Genomic DNA, 15,607 nt, shown 5'->3' on the forward strand with positions numbered 1-15,607 from the left:
AGCTGATCAATGCTAGGCTCAAATTGAGATAGTCAGTTAGTTGCCTACACTGCCCACTAGATGGCGTCAAAGTATCTCAGACATAGTCGAAAGAGCATTAACATTAACGGGATTGGCTTTATTTTGATAATATGATATATGTATATATATTTTTCTATTTATATTTGATGCGCAGCTGCAAGAATTTACAATTTATATGCATTTTCGTTATTAATTAAGTGTAAAATCGAATTCGCATTCGATTTGTGGGAATGGGACTTGGAATCTGGAATCTATAGCCCCAGTTAAAGATAAAGTTACAGTTTAAAAATGAATGAAAACAAAAAACACTTTCAACTCTGTACAAACGTGAACGTGTTGCGTGTGTTTCGCTTCTTTCTCTACAACAAACGACGACGACAACAACATCATTAATGGTAATGGTAATATGGAATAATACTCAAAAAGAAAGATAAACGTACAGTATACAGATTACATTACAGTAGTTGTGTTATATGTAGTTGTAGTATCATATTATAATATATAAACAAATTGCATAACAAGAGGCGAAACAAGAGACACAAAAAAAAAATAGTTAATTAATTATTAACGACACGATTCAAAATAGAAATTGATTGCGTTTAAAAAAAAAACAACAACAAGAACACGATGTCTGTTGTCCCACTCAATTGGGAGCTTAGAATATAGGGATATAGTTGTCGATCTTGGCACGATGCTTCTGGGCAACGCACTCAGCGATCCAGACAATGTTGCGGCACTCCTGCTCCTTCAGCTTGAGGTACGCATAGAAGACGCCAAAGTGGAACTGTTGCAAGAACGCAAACACATTGAGCTTCACCTCGTGCTCGAAGAACTTATCCTCGAGCGTCTTGTCACCGGGATTGTTGCCGGAGCCATCGAAGAGTGCCGCATACTCGGCATAATACTCGGCCACGGTTTTCACCTGTTCGTAGTCATCGGCGCGCGCCAACGCGGCCAAGCCATCGGGATACATCTTGCCGCAGTTGGGATACAGCTTGGCCCGATCGTCCTTGGAGAGCTCCGTTCCAAAGGAGTTGATGGTGATGATGATGGCCCGACGATCGGCCTCGAACTAAAAGCAGAAGTAGAAGGAGACAATAGAGATGGCAAATCACAATAAGAAGACAAGAAATAACTTACAGCGAGAATCTCGCACATCACATCGGCTGTGGAGCCGCCCATGTTCTTGCAGAAGTTGTAGAACGCCTCGAGATATGCCTTGTAGAGCGTGTTACGAATGATCTCGATGTTCATCTCATCAAGATCCTGCTCCGAAATGCAGTCGACAAAGAACGGCGCCAACGGCGTATCGACAAGGACAGCATTGTAAAGCTCGGCCGGTGTGGATGCCACATGGATGGCCTCCATCTGCTCAAAGCTGCCCAGTGGATGGCACTTGGGGATCAGCTCAGAGATGGGGCGCTGATGCAGCGTGCCCGTGATGAGCAGAATGATGTTGTCGATCATGTAGCCATAGGTGATGAAGTCCAGGAAGTTGGACAGCGGTTCGACGGCGTGATTGCGCATGTGCTGGAACTCAATGACGAGCTTCTCGCGCAGCTTGTCGTCGATCACAGAGACGGAGAGCGGCGAGGGTTCGTTGGCCAAGAAGCTGCCATAGTCGGTGCCCTGCAGATGCAGCTTCAGATCTGTCAAGGGAATGAATTCAATGTGAAATCAATGCAATCAATTATTTAGCGGAAAGGGGGGACATGAAGGGGACATGACTGAACCAGTATATATACTTATACTTTTCGAATACCCTGTCAGCCTGTTTAGCTAGCGGGTATATCAACTAGCACCAATCAATCACAAGACAAGCTTACATTCACATACACATACATAGTAGTTACATGCAAACGCACACACACACACACAAACAGCTGCTGCCCTCGACTGATAGCAGCGCTGCTTGCGTCGCCGCTGGCGCTGTCGTCATGTGACTCAAAACACGGGCGTAGCAATGGCACCGAATTAAAGTGGACAACTCACCTTCCAAGGTCTCGCACTGCACCAGATTGAGGTAATCGGCCTGCTTGAGGATGCCGCATTTGAAGCCGCGGCACAAGCCCTCCAAGTAGCCGTTGTCAACGTTGAACATGAATCCAGAGCTATCCATTATTGTGACGCACACACACTAACAACACCACACACACAGAGAATGAGAAAATGTTGGGGAAATCGAAGAATCGTTGAAACGCTTTCGCTGATTGCTTCCTTCTGCTACTGTTGCTGCTGCTGTTGCTTTTGAGGGAGTTTAGCAATCGTTCGGCTCGGCTGTTTGCTGGCTAAATAAACCGTAACTTTTGCAACTTCGCAACCTTTTTTTCTCTTCTCTATCGATCGACAAGTCATATGATTGCAACTCCTCTTCTTCTTCGCTTTTTTTTCTTAACGTCAGTGAAAAGCACTAAAAAATCCACATGTCAAATGACCAGCGTGGTGCTGCCAACTTGTACATGCGCACTTGATAAGTTGGCAAAGCGGCGCATAGTTGGCAACGCGTTGTGGCATTGGCAACGCAGTGCTTGGTGCAGCCCTGGTTCATTCTAGTGTATCAGCGTTTTTTTTGCTCTAGAAACCATAGTCTGTAATGACGCAATAAGTATTGAAAAAACAACAAAATAATAATTATGTCAGTTACACGTCTTTTTAAACGCATTTGAAAATATATCACAAATGAAGAGTAACCATATTACTATTTTCATGCTACCTTCATTTTGGTATATTTTCTCAGCTTTAAATAGTATATTTTTAGACATTTTGATTGTGGCCACATCTCAGCACAGTTAAATAGAAGCAGTTTTGAAGAAAACGGTTTGGCTGCGAGAAAATATTAATTAATTAGTTAAATATTTATAACTGCGCGTATTGAGTGCAGCACGGTGCTAATATTTAAAACATCGTCGGAGGCGCAATAAGTGACTAGTGAGTGACTTAAATATGTATATGTATAATTTTAAATTCGAAACAAAGCGCAAATGGCCGTTGTGCCGTTATTCGCATAGTGTGTGAGAGCAAAAAATATTAATTAGCTGAAAATTTATAACTGCGGATATCAAATGCAGCACGGTGCGAATATTAGTGAGTGTTTTAAACATTTCCACGTTTGTAAAATTTTAAATGCTGAGCAAACTCCAATGGCCGTTGTGCCGTTACTTACCTAGTGTGTGAGAGCAGGACGCAAAAGCAGCGCATTTGCGCAGAAAGTCAAAATGCGATGCTTCTAAAACTGTAATGAAGTATCGAAAGTATGTGATGTATATCGATATATCTAAAATTAGTTCCGTTGAAGCATTTGAATGCTTGTTTATTTTTTTTTAAATATGTATATACATATATACTTATGGTACATAAATAAGTTTTAATATGAATGCAGATTGTGATAATTATATATTTTTCAATTATTGTACATATTTTAACATTTTAACAGGTGCATATAGTATTCAAACCAGGTAGAAAAGAACGCGTCCAATTCTACTCCGAGTAATGTTGGGGCTTTATAAGTTTTCGCTGGCCGGGCTTCGACTCGCTATGCAGCTTGGGAGCGGTATTCTCGTCATAAGTCTTGTAGTAACAGGCGAACCACATGAAGATCAGCATATCGACAAACATGAGGCCGGCAAAAAGGAAGAACTCATTCGCCTGCGACTGAAAGAACTTCAATTCCGCAACCACCACCACAATAATATTACCAAAGGCGACCGTAAGCAGCCAGAAGGCCTGGATTAGCGACTTCATGCTGCGCGGCGCCTGCGAATACGAGAACACCAAACCCGTTACCGAGAACATAACCTCGCCCAGCGTCATCACCACATACTGGGGAATCAGCCAGAGCATGCTCATCGAATTGGGCTCCGTTACCTCGAACATGCGTGACACGAAGCCATTAGCGCTCTCCTGGCCAATGACGAGGGCATAAACACCGCCGGGACGCAGACGCTGCTGATGGATCAGCACCTGGCCATGCAACACCTCGTACTCGATAGTGTTCAGCTCGTACAGATCGTGATGACGAGCGAGCAGCTCTAAGGCAGTATTGCCCGTCTTGACTTCGCGCCACAGAATACGCGTTGTGGCTGGCAAATTGGCCAGGGTGCGCACCAAAGCTAGCGATTTGTTGGACTTTTGCAACTCATCCTCATACCAATGTTTGGTCACGCTCTGCTGTGGTCGCAGGAACAATGTGTGCGCCGTTGCCTCACTCAACAGCTGATTCCCAGAGTCCAACTGTGGACAGCCTGTGAACAGGAGATTGACAGATTGAATGGGGTAAGTGCATCATATATTTTATTACCTTGTGTCAGTGATTCGATCTTATAATCGAGGGAGAAAGTGCCGTCTAGATTGGTGGCAATGTTGCCACTTGAGTAAAAGTCGATGCCCTGCAGGGTGAAGTTGAGGCCAGAGCCAATGTTGGTGCTTACCCGGTAATTGCAGCCGTGAATGCCGCTGAAGATGCGCACTTGCGTGCTTCCCTCCTCGGGAATGACCGGATAAGTGCGCTGTGTATATTAGTTAGGGGAGTATTAGACTTGCAATAGATCTTTAAAGAAATTGTAGTTTCAAATCATTCCTTTTGATTGAACTATCCATTTTATACACTTTAGACCATAATCATTTCCTTAACTCTATGATAAGGATTTATTTTGCATTGCATCAGGACAATTCATTATTACACAAAATTTGTGGCTATAGTCTAATAGTTCTCGTCGAGAAATAACATTACAAATAGAAACATCAAATAATATATAACTGTTAAGGAGGAACACACCCTCAACTTGAGAGAAACTCTGGGACTTGGCAGCAATTAGCACCTTGACGTCAAGAGAGATTGTGCTCACATACAAACACAGATAGGACTGGATAGATTGTAGATAAGATAGAACAGCTTAAGATTTGGGTGCCGAAGAGATAAACAAACGAAGCGAAACGATACGAATTGAAAAGGAAGAAGGAGAAACACATGTACTTATATGATTACAAGTTTCTTTTATTTGTATTTAGATTAGTTTAGTTAATACGTATGTCTTGTCATATATATTCAACAAACAGCTCGCAGACGCGAGCAGAGGAGCTTCACTTACATTGTAAATGGACACGCACAAGGAGTGTGGGATTAGGATTAGGATGGGGAATAGAATGGGAATGGGAATGGACAATTTTCATATAATACACAACATAATTGGGCGGAGAACATGAGCTCTACTCGTTGACCTCCAGTGCCTTGTTGGGAACGCCCGTTGACAGCGGTTCGATCTGTTTATTCGCATCGCCGGTCAACGGTTCAATCTCCTCGTTCTTCTTGTTAGGATCGTTGGGCTTGTAGTTGTACGCCATGAACATAAAGATCAGCATGTCGATGAACATGAGACCGGCGAATAGGAAAAATTCACTGGCCTGTGAATCGAAGAGCGCTGCTTCCGCAATGATCACAACAATAACATTGCCAAAGGCGACAGTGAGGAGCCAACATGCCTGCAGCACAGACTTCATGCTGGGCGGCGCTTGGGCATACGAGAACTCAAGACCCGTCACCGAGAACATCACTTCTCCGAGTGTCATCACAACATACTGTGGTATAAGCCAGAGAATGTTCATTGAATTGGATTCGGTCACCTCGTGTAGCGTCAGCTCATAGACGCCAGTGGGATTCTCCTTGATGAGGAGCGTATAAACACCGCCGGTGTGAATGCGGAAGTTACCGTAGGGCGTACCGTCGATGTACACATCGTAGTTGTTGGAGTTCACTCGAGTTAAATTCGTCTCGGTGGCCTCGTAAGAGTGCTTGCTGCTCACCCATCTGATCTCACGCTCTTGCACTAAATTGGCCACGGTACGAACGAGGGGATAACTGTCGGAGGGTTTGTTCACAAAGTCCTCCTCCCAGAAGGTTGCAGGGCCGGTTTTATTCCCCGAATTGAGGAACAAGGACCAGGCGGTGTTGTCGGTCAGGCGGTGAATGCCACCCTCATATCCGGGACAACCGGCTCCCGGTGTGATTGTGTATTGCAGATAAGTGGGCACATCGTCTAGCCAGACATCAGTTTTTGTGTAGACACTAGAGGGCTCCACATCGAAGCTAGGAATACTGGTCAGATTGGTCTCGAAATGGTAGGCGCAATTCTCGGTGTTGTAGACGCGCAGTTGGGTGTTGTGACTGTAGGGCAATACGGGATAGGTTTTCTACATCGACAGCGACAGCAACAGCAACAGCGATAGCGACAATGGGCGTGCAATGAGACGAAAAAGAGACAAAAAAAAAAAGATAGAAAGAGTGTAAAGCAGGAGAGGATAACAGCAGCTGTAACAGCAGTTGGTGCATAGTTGACATCGATACGAAGACGCAAGACGTTAGTGACGTAAGCACACTCACCTCCAGATTCAACTCCACAATGCCGGAAATGATGAACGCAATGCCGGCCAAAATGCCGCCCATGGTAAGCTTTTGCAGTGGACGCCGGATGCCAATAAGTCGTAAAGCGGGATAGAAGGCGACATCGTAGAGTGGAATGAAGACAAGAATAAGTAACGGATTCAGCACCTGCAGCTGATCTGGTTTCAGATCCCACGAGCCCATGTCGCCGTCCATGCGTGTGGCCTGGAAAGTCCAGCGGGAGCCTTGCTGATCGAACAGTGCCCAGAAGACGGGCAGCGGCAGATAAAGGAAGAGGACACGCATCAGCACCTTAACATCGTCGATCATCTGGCGGTCGTACTTCTTATCCGCATAGTCGAGCCAGTGTTCGCGTGGATTGGTCTTCTTCTCCTTGCACTTAGTCCTGATTGCTGTCCAGATTGTGCTGCTTACCAGCACTACCATGTTTCCTGCCGGCGGTTTGATCTTGTACAGTGGTCGACCGAGAACAAAGATCAGCACGGAGACAATCATCAGAATGGCGGGCACACCGAAGGCCAAGGGGAAGCAGTTGTTGTCATCGAAACAATGGACATCCTCACGCAAAATCGGCGTCACCGTTGTCGAGATCAATGAGCCTGCATTGATCGAGAAGTAGAAGAGCGAGAAGAACGATGTGATCTGTTTCACCTGCTCGGGGACCTTGAACTGATCGCCGCCAAATGCGGAGACACAAGGTTTTATGCCACCCGAACCAAGCGCAATGAGCGCTAAACCGAGTATGGTGAACGTTTCCACCGGCAGATTTAGGGGTCCAATAGCGCCGAGAGTGAGGAGAACCGAGCCACAGATGTAGACGAGGGATAAGTACAATATAGTCTTGAATTTTCCCAGCCAGGAGTCCGAAATAATGGCACCAAATACACACAAGAAGTACACAAACATGGTAAAAACGTGAAACACAACAGTGGCCGTATCTTCGGAGTAGCCCAATTGACGGCTCAGATAGAGCACAAGGACAGCTGCAAGGAAACTTTGTTTTAGAAACGGAACGGACGCTAGGAATAAGAAGGAGAAATTCGAGGCTACTTACTGCGCATGCCATAGTAGTTGAATCGTTCGCAGAATTCGTTGCTGATGATAAAGAACACGGACTTGGGATAGGGCAGTTTCTGCAACGATGATCAGAGAACAGAGTTAGAGTCTGGTTTGGTCTGGACTGGTGTGGGTTAGCGATGTCCAATATCGATGTGAACTTACCTTTTCCTGACCCTCTGCCTCCACAGCATTAGAAAAGTTATTACTCTCGACTAGTTCACCACCATTTTTCTTTGACTCCTGCGGCGATTCGTCTACGTCAGACAACTTTCTGGCTTTGCCATTCGTTGCCGGCTCTGCCTCAGATAGAGGCTCGCTTGCTGCTGGCTTGGTGGCCTCAACAACCTCTGATTTTGTCTCGGGCTGATCAGCTACCGCAGCTGCTGGGGAGGTAGTTGCAGGTACTGCAGCAGCATCTGTGCTGGCCTCTGCGGGTTTGATTTCTGCAAGTGTAGAGAGAATAGTCCTTGGGGATTAGAGAACGTTCCCGCTTGGTCAGGATCAGAGTAAGAGAATCAGTATGAGGCAAAGTAGTAGTAAAGAGAGCCACCTAGAAGCGGAACTGTCTCCGCCGGGTTCGCCATGATGATTGCAAGCTATCAGAGCAACACAAATTGATATTGTCTCAAATTTCATCAGAAAGCGAAACGCAGATCGCCTTATACACCAAATCTCTTCATCTGTATTGAGATTTGATGCGCGTAACGCGCCCTGCTTAGCACTCGACTAAGATCTTATGATCTTACTCGCATATAATGAACGTGAGTGAGAATTTGATGTGTGTGCTTCATAAATCTATAGGCATTTGGCTTGTCACTTGTCACAGTCACAGTTGCTGGCTGTCACTCTATATATAGTCCGGGTCTGGGTCTGTGACTGAGACTGAGACTGGGATATGGGGTATTTATGGATGTTTGCCATCATAAATGGATAACGCATGTTGAATGCATCCCATAAATCTTCTGCTTTAATGTTGCGGTCCGTTTGGCGAATTGAGCAGAATTAGCAGCCAGCTTTCGATTGGCAATCTCTTGTCAGTGCCGTAGCAGGAAGCTTTCAATTGCTCCATAGCAAGCAGCTAAGTTGCTTGCGTACACCCGGAGTTTTACGAGTATATCAGCCAACTTTCGAAAGCTTCGTATACGCAGTTGAGAATGCGCACGTAGTTTTATGGCAACTACTTGAGTCAAGGACGCTCACTTCCTGCCAGTTTAGCCAACAGCCAACAGCCTCCAGTCTACACGCCCTCGCTTCTCCTGGCCAGGGGACGGACGCTAAGTTAATCGCTTGTCGCCCGATAAACATTTATTGTTATTGCCCAAAATAGCCGTACATAGTCAGGGAGTTTAATGTCGCATCACACATTGGGGCCATAAACAAGCGAACGTCCAAATAATGTGGAGCTACTCCAATTTTAGTGGCTCCCCCAACCCCTCTGCCCGGATGCCTAAATGATTACCCGCTGAATGGCATTGTTATGAGTGCTCGTATGCATATCAGAGAAGTGCTTATCAGCCTTGGTATCGCGTTGCGGCAAAATGTTTGAAGTCGGGGCAGCCAACATGTCGCAGTCGCAGTCGGAACTATCAACAAACTTGGCCGAAAAATGTTAAATAGAAATAAAACATCGCAAATGTGAATGCGATTGTAAATTTATATGCCAATTGAAATGTGAATGCGAATTTAAATTCGAATGTGTGGCTAGCCCAATGCCCAATGATAGGGACATTAACAACACATTGTCGCTGTCGATTGCCGATTGACGCTGATAACTCGGTTAATCGATCAGTTTCATTCATAGAACTTCAGGGCCCTCAAGTAGGCCAATGTCGTGTGAATTGCTCGACTATCAAATGAAGCTCCTTGGCTATGTATTCATTCATAAAAAAGCAACTCTACGCAATATCACAAAATAATAAAAGGGAATAAATGATTTTTGAATATTTCATACTACAACTCGAAATTAAATTGAGATACAAGAACGAATGTAACAGGTAGTAGGAGTCATCTACGATCATATTATATTATTATATTATATGTATATCCATGTCCGTCTATCCGTCCGCCGTGTCAACATAATTATTTTTCGACAGCAGTTGTAATGTTTGCATGAAGATCAAGTTTGTTTCAAATCGACAAAAATCGAATCGGTATAGAGTATATAGTAGAATATATATAGTATAATAACTATAGTATTTGGCTGTGATCGGATAAAAATTATAGATGTCATTTAGAAAAACTTGTGTATGACAATTTGACTGATAGATAGATCAATCGATCTATTTTGAGTGTTGTATAATTTCAATATACCAAATATAGCCGTTTGTACACTTTTAGTATTTCTGCGGTATATTAATTTGGTATTTTTTAAAGAAAACTTTGGCTGATAATCTCTTATAGTTGGTGCTCTATGGTATATTTTGAATGTAGTCCGACATAAATATGCCAAATATACCCGTTGGTATATTAATTTGGTATATTTTAAAATAAATATGGCACTGCTTTGCTTTTTTCTCAAAATGGGTAACGGGTATTTTACAGTTGAGCACTCGAGTGTTGCTTTCTTATTTGTTTTTTACTGCCAAGTTGTTCTATTTTTAAATTACATGGGGAACAATCAATTTCGTAGATGACTTCCAGGTGCTAAATCTAATTTGTGGTCGAGTAATAGGCAGGTGCAACAAAGAAAGGGTGTCGTATAATAGGCATATAAATGTTTAAGCCTGCAGCTTCGCCCACGTTGATTTTGTTTTTATATAAGTAAACTAATTTTATTGTATGTGGTTGCTAATCAAGTGCATCCACGTTTAATGAGGAAAAGATTAAAAAGTTTGAACTTTCTAAGTTTAATCAGTGAATGAAAGAATTGTAGAGGACAATTGTATATACTGACTAACATTCGACTTTTTTTTACAGTTTGCTTTAGCATTTTAGATTCCTATTATCTAGAAATGTAGTGTATGAATATATCAACAAAACAAGACTAAGAAACTGAGTTTTGAAGTTAGAGTATTGAACTCGTGTTCAAGTTTTGCTCGTCAATATATAGATACCATATAGTATATAGTATTTTTGAGGCGGACGTGCGAATGGGTATAATGAGTGTTTTCACTAACTAGTACCGAGTATATTCGACATCCATATCGATATGGAATCGCTTTGTGATTACCACTTGAACGAACAACTAGAGGGTCGTAAATTTCTAGCAGCTGAGTTCAGGTCTATATATACAGCCATACATACATACATATTATGTAGGTATATCTTTGCATAAGAGTATTTATTGTATATGACGGGGTGATTTTGGCGAGCGATTGTCGTTGGTATCAGAGAAATCATCTATCGTCTCTCTATCAAGCATTATTGGGCATTGACGGTTATCCGTATGTTTGTTAACTATTGTCGCAATTGCCTGCTGTTGGCGTTTAACTGATTTACAAGCGATTAAGCCGACGCTTTGTGACTCTTGCCATATTTATTGGATCCTTACTGCCAAGTGCGATAATATTTCTAGACAAACAACAACAAAAAAAAACTAAAAAAAAAGAGTCAGACCCCTTCTCCTCTTTTATGGTACGTACTTTCCCGCTCAGCATTCTTCGTAATACTCGCAATCGCTGTACGCGAATAGCTATGATGTTGCAAACTTTTTGACAGATACAACACACACACACTCTTGCACAACCAACTGATTGACTTGTTACACTTAATTGCTAGATACAACGACAACAACAACACAATAGCAATAGCAAAAGCTTATCGGTCGCAGTTCTCAGTTTTTGGCAAGTTCTGCCGGCGGATGTAATGATTCGACTCCACTCGACGTAATTACAACTTTATGGTTAATGACTAATTGAGCAGCAGCTAGCTAGTCAAACTGTCAAACTGGAGTTTAGGGTATGCTCGACAGAAGTAATACCCTGTTATTCACATTATTCGTTGATTCTTGAAGCAAGTCTTTAGAATGAAGAAAGAACCTACCCATCCATGTTTCAGACTAACTTTATATCATCATCATCATCATCATATATATGCATCACAGGGTATCTTGGCATCATAGAGTGAGAGATCCACACAAATCTGAGCATTTGCATCCGCATTTATAATAATGCAACTCTCAATAGCAGCCTCTGTGCGATTCGTCAGCCAGATTGCAACGACAATTAGTCATGTGGCTATCGGAAATTAGAATTAGCTAACACCCCGTCACTTGTGGTGGGGAATACCAAAGGCAATTATTCCTAATGCCTTTAACAATATAGTCAATTTTGAAGTTATGGCCCCGTAAATCTGATTGCAAATGCAATTGACATTTACCGGCGCCAGCTGTGTGCGAGAATTGACATGCTCTAGTGGATAGTTAAAAGAATACAAAATACTGCATGGTTGATTACTATTGATAGATAAATCGATCTTTTGAATAGTTTCATCAAGTTAAAAGAATATAAAATACTCGATAACTGATTACTATCGATTGATTAATCGATGTATTAAATACTTTCATCAAGCTTCGAGGAATACAAAACACTCGAGAGCTTATTACTATCGACTATGGTTCAATTATGTTAAGAGAATGCAAAATACGCGATAGCTGATTACTATCGATCGTTTGATCAATCGATCGACCGGTCGAGTGCAACAAGTCATCAAAGTACATACCATAGACCAAGCTGTGCCTATTTTTCCAAAATTGGAATTGCTTTGCGAAAGCGAAACGCGCAGCCAACTCGAGCTACAGCAAAGTCACGCTATGGTGCACCATCATCATCCTCTAAACACTTGAACACACGGCACTTATCGCTCTCGTTCTTTGGCGAACGATAAGATTACCGCAGTACGATAGATTTGCGGGTTCTTGGAAACTATGCAAACTCATCATATCAAAATTGCAAAACGATGAATTAATAGCTAATCGCCTATTATATTATTGCAGATACTGGCGAATCTAATCTGCCTGTTGAGCATGATAGTGGAATAGATTTACAGATACACAAACAGTCCGAAACTAAATCCGTAATTTATCGATAATTGCAGAGTCCTTTAAAGGGTGGGGAGGGAGGTTTATCGTTAAAGTTAAATTAACTAATACCATTATCATTGTCCGGCATGTTGATGTCGGGGCTTCTTGATCTTCAAATCGGGTTGTATTCACTTCACATCCGTTTTGCGACACTTGAAATTGAAGAGAAAGAGAAATCAGAACTCGATATTTTTTCAAAATTTCCGAAAAACAAAAAACACAATTTAATCAAAAATTCCAAAAAAAAAGAAAGAAAAAAGTTGTGTGAAACATAAAAAAATATAAAACAGGTTGTAATATGGAAAAGTAAACTCATGGGACGTTCAACTGAATAAGTAATTCTCTTCGTTTTTTGTTTTTTGTTTTTGGTTTTGATCGTAATTAGCACGTAAAGCGGTCACCGAAAAGGAAGCTCGTAAAGCAAAACAATAATTAAGTATCATGAAAAGTTGAAACAACAAACAAGTGAATTATTTAGCGTTCATTATAAAAGTTCGACCGAATTAAAACAAATTGCAAAGAAAAAACAAACAACCAAAAAAACAGTGAACACAAATAACGAGCTAAGTTTCGGTTACTTTAGTAACTCACATTAAAATAAACATTTAAACATAGATGCAACGGCAGAGCACAAACAAAATGAATCGAAATCGTAATCGATAGCAACGCGAAGTCGAAGCGAAGCGATGCGCGTCCAAGTCCGCCAACGGCGATCAACTGACTGATGTCCGATGTGTGTAAGTCAACTAAGAAGCCGTCGCTTCGTTGTTAACGTCAGCGTCGCAGTCAGTCAATCATCAGCAGGCAGCGACACCGACAGCGACAGCGAGACGAGACGAGACGAGAAGCGACGCAACGCGACTTCGACTTCGACTGCGACTGCGCGCGTGCCGTGTGAAGGCGTCGTCGCTGCCTTTCCCTCCTCCCCCAAACAGTTGTGCTCTTCGTCTTTTTCGCCCACCTGCCTGGCCATTTAGGCATTAGCCATTAATCGCTTGGGCTGTGCAATTGATGGGGTACTTGGGAACTTGGATTGTAGCGCAACGTGTACAATGCTGATAAGCCGCAACTCCGTTAGTTGGCTTATCAGCTTATCGCTACCGACCAGCTGAAGTACTCGCACTTATTTATAATGCCCGCCCGCGTCCTTCACAACTTGCGTTAATTTATGGGCCAATCGAACCGGTCGAAAGTCTCTAAAGCCTCTAATCCAACAGAGATCTCAGTGGTAGCGCAAATCATCGTCGATAGACCATTGCTCATCTCTATTTAAATCAACTAAAGATGAACTAGTATTTAGAGATCATGGAAGTCACACATACTATCGATAGACTATCGTTACACTTACAGATGCATCTTTATTTTTAGATTTTTCTCTACAGAAGAATTGACGCATCAAAATTAATCTATTAAAATCAGCTAGAGATGAACAACTATCTAGAGATCATGTTAGAGGCACATACTATCGATATACTATCGTTACACTTTATTAATGATGCATCTTTTAAATTTATAAATCCTTCTCTAAACGTCTTCACTAGAGAAGAATTGACACATCAACATCTATTTTCATCTCAGTGCTCTCCATATACATACATATATAGAGTACTTGACAAAGGGGGAATCCAATATCGGGACAGGCTGGTGTTATCTGGTAAACAGCAGCCTCGTCGTCGTGTCGAGAGTCGTGTCTGCGGCGTCATTAATTAAATATTTTCGTGTCAATTCATTGCTTATCTCAACTAGTTTAGATAATTTCCAAGATATCAGAGTGTAGTATATATATATATGTGTGTGTGTGAGATGCGTTTATGGTGTGCAGCGCAGTAGAGTTTTGTGAGGTTATGTCACACAACTCTCCATTCCCTTAGCTCATAAATATTCACACTCTTTAAAGTTTTGCCAATCCTTGATCAGGTGGGGCATTCAGTTACTTAATCAATTGCGATCAAATCAACTCGTTTCTCGTTTCGAACCGATTCCATTTCGATCCCTGCGCGACAACCGATTTTGTTTTATGAACTTAATCGTTCTACCGATAAGTGTGAATAGTATTTACGATTGCGACGCCATAATAATACCCACAAAGATTAACACATGCCGCCCAACGCACAAACATAGATGTGTGTGCGTTGTTATATGGGTAAAAAACATGACTATTGCATTGTGTGACACTGTTATTAGGTGCTGTAAGCGATTTATTAACCACTTTGTTGTCGTTTTCATTTTCCTTTTTTGTTTTTTTTTTTTTTTTTATTTTTTGCTGTTATTTTTGCTTTCGATTCAACGATTGTCATTTGGTCATGAGCTCTCGGCGATACCAACTTGAGACTTGACTTGAGATTGCACGCCATCAGGGTGTTATTAAGTATTCGATTCGAATATATATGAATGGATTGAGTAACAGCGTTTATTAAGGCTATTAAGAGAAGCGCATGGCCCATATCTGAGGCTGAAATTCCTACAGCTACAACTACAACTGAGCAACGAGTGCATGCACATTTATAGAATATCGATAACGATCATGATAATGATAATGATCACACAATTGCAAACTAAAGACAATGGCTCTAGAGTGTTGTGGCAACAGTCCAACAGCAAGATATAGTTCAAGTAAATCACATTGCTGAGCCGATCACGTTTAGAAGGTCTTGAGACATTGCAACCCCTTTGTTGGGGCTTCACAATGCGTCCCAATGATTGAGCAATCGCTGTCTAGAAAAACCCCATATAAATCTACTGAGTTTCTAATATATATGTATACTGATAAGCACTTATTGGATAATCTGGAATGAATTAGGAACTCAGTTGATTCATATATTGTAGCAATTAGATTTATGTTGACTTCTTTAGGTTCTTTATTTCTAAAATACGACTGCTTTTCATTTCTCCGTGTAGGTCAAGAAATGAAAACTGAACTTCAACGATTCTGCATATAAGTATGTGAAGTATTTCCTACTAAAGGTGAGTAATATTATTCCTAATAACAACGTTGATAACTCTTAACTTTGTCCACTTGAAAGGGTGGAAACAGCACGCGCCGTGGTTGCGATTAAACCCTTTTGGTCAGGTGACAATATCGCACAGATTAGATCGGAGTCATGCAGAGA

At 42.0% G+C, this 15,607-nt stretch overlaps 3 protein-coding genes across 3 annotated transcripts; all 3 read right to left on the reverse strand.

Annotated features, from left to right (window-relative positions):
* Positions 1 to 97: 97 nt before the first annotated feature.
* Positions 98 to 2,404, reverse strand: LOC117574333 (V-type proton ATPase subunit d 1). The gene is made up of 3 exons (XM_034258151.2): positions 2,014 to 2,404; positions 1,162 to 1,670; positions 98 to 1,093 (listed from the first exon to the last, which is right to left on the reverse strand). The coding sequence occupies exons 1-3, from the start codon at positions 2,138 to 2,140 to the stop codon at positions 677 to 679; spliced, it is 1,053 nt and encodes a 350-aa protein (XP_034114042.1). The 5' UTR covers positions 2,141 to 2,404; the 3' UTR covers positions 98 to 676.
* A 991-nt stretch (positions 2,405 to 3,395) lies between these two features.
* On the reverse strand, positions 3,396 to 4,642 carry LOC117566586 (solute carrier family 15 member 1-like). The gene is made up of 3 exons (XM_034246131.2): positions 4,634 to 4,642; positions 4,319 to 4,526; positions 3,396 to 4,262 (listed from the first exon to the last, which is right to left on the reverse strand). The coding sequence occupies exons 1-3, from the start codon at positions 4,640 to 4,642 to the stop codon at positions 3,499 to 3,501; spliced, it is 981 nt and encodes a 326-aa protein (XP_034102022.1). The 3' UTR covers positions 3,396 to 3,498.
* A 351-nt stretch (positions 4,643 to 4,993) lies between these two features.
* LOC117577818 (peptide transporter family 1) lies at positions 4,994 to 13,233 on the reverse strand. Its single transcript, XM_034262752.2, has 6 exons — positions 13,089 to 13,233; positions 12,567 to 12,649; positions 7,640 to 7,920; positions 7,473 to 7,551; positions 6,398 to 7,401; positions 4,994 to 6,207 (listed from the first exon to the last, which is right to left on the reverse strand). Exons 2-6 carry the CDS (start codon positions 12,583 to 12,585, stop codon positions 5,227 to 5,229), a joined length of 2,364 nt encoding a protein of 787 aa, XP_034118643.1. The 5' UTR covers positions 12,586 to 12,649; positions 13,089 to 13,233; the 3' UTR covers positions 4,994 to 5,226.
* Positions 13,234 to 15,607: the final 2,374 nt, after the last annotated feature.

Source organism: Drosophila albomicans, chromosome X, assembly GCF_009650485.2.
Source record: "Drosophila albomicans strain 15112-1751.03 chromosome X, ASM965048v2, whole genome shotgun sequence".
NCBI lineage: Eukaryota > Metazoa > Arthropoda > Insecta > Diptera > Drosophilidae > Drosophila > Drosophila albomicans.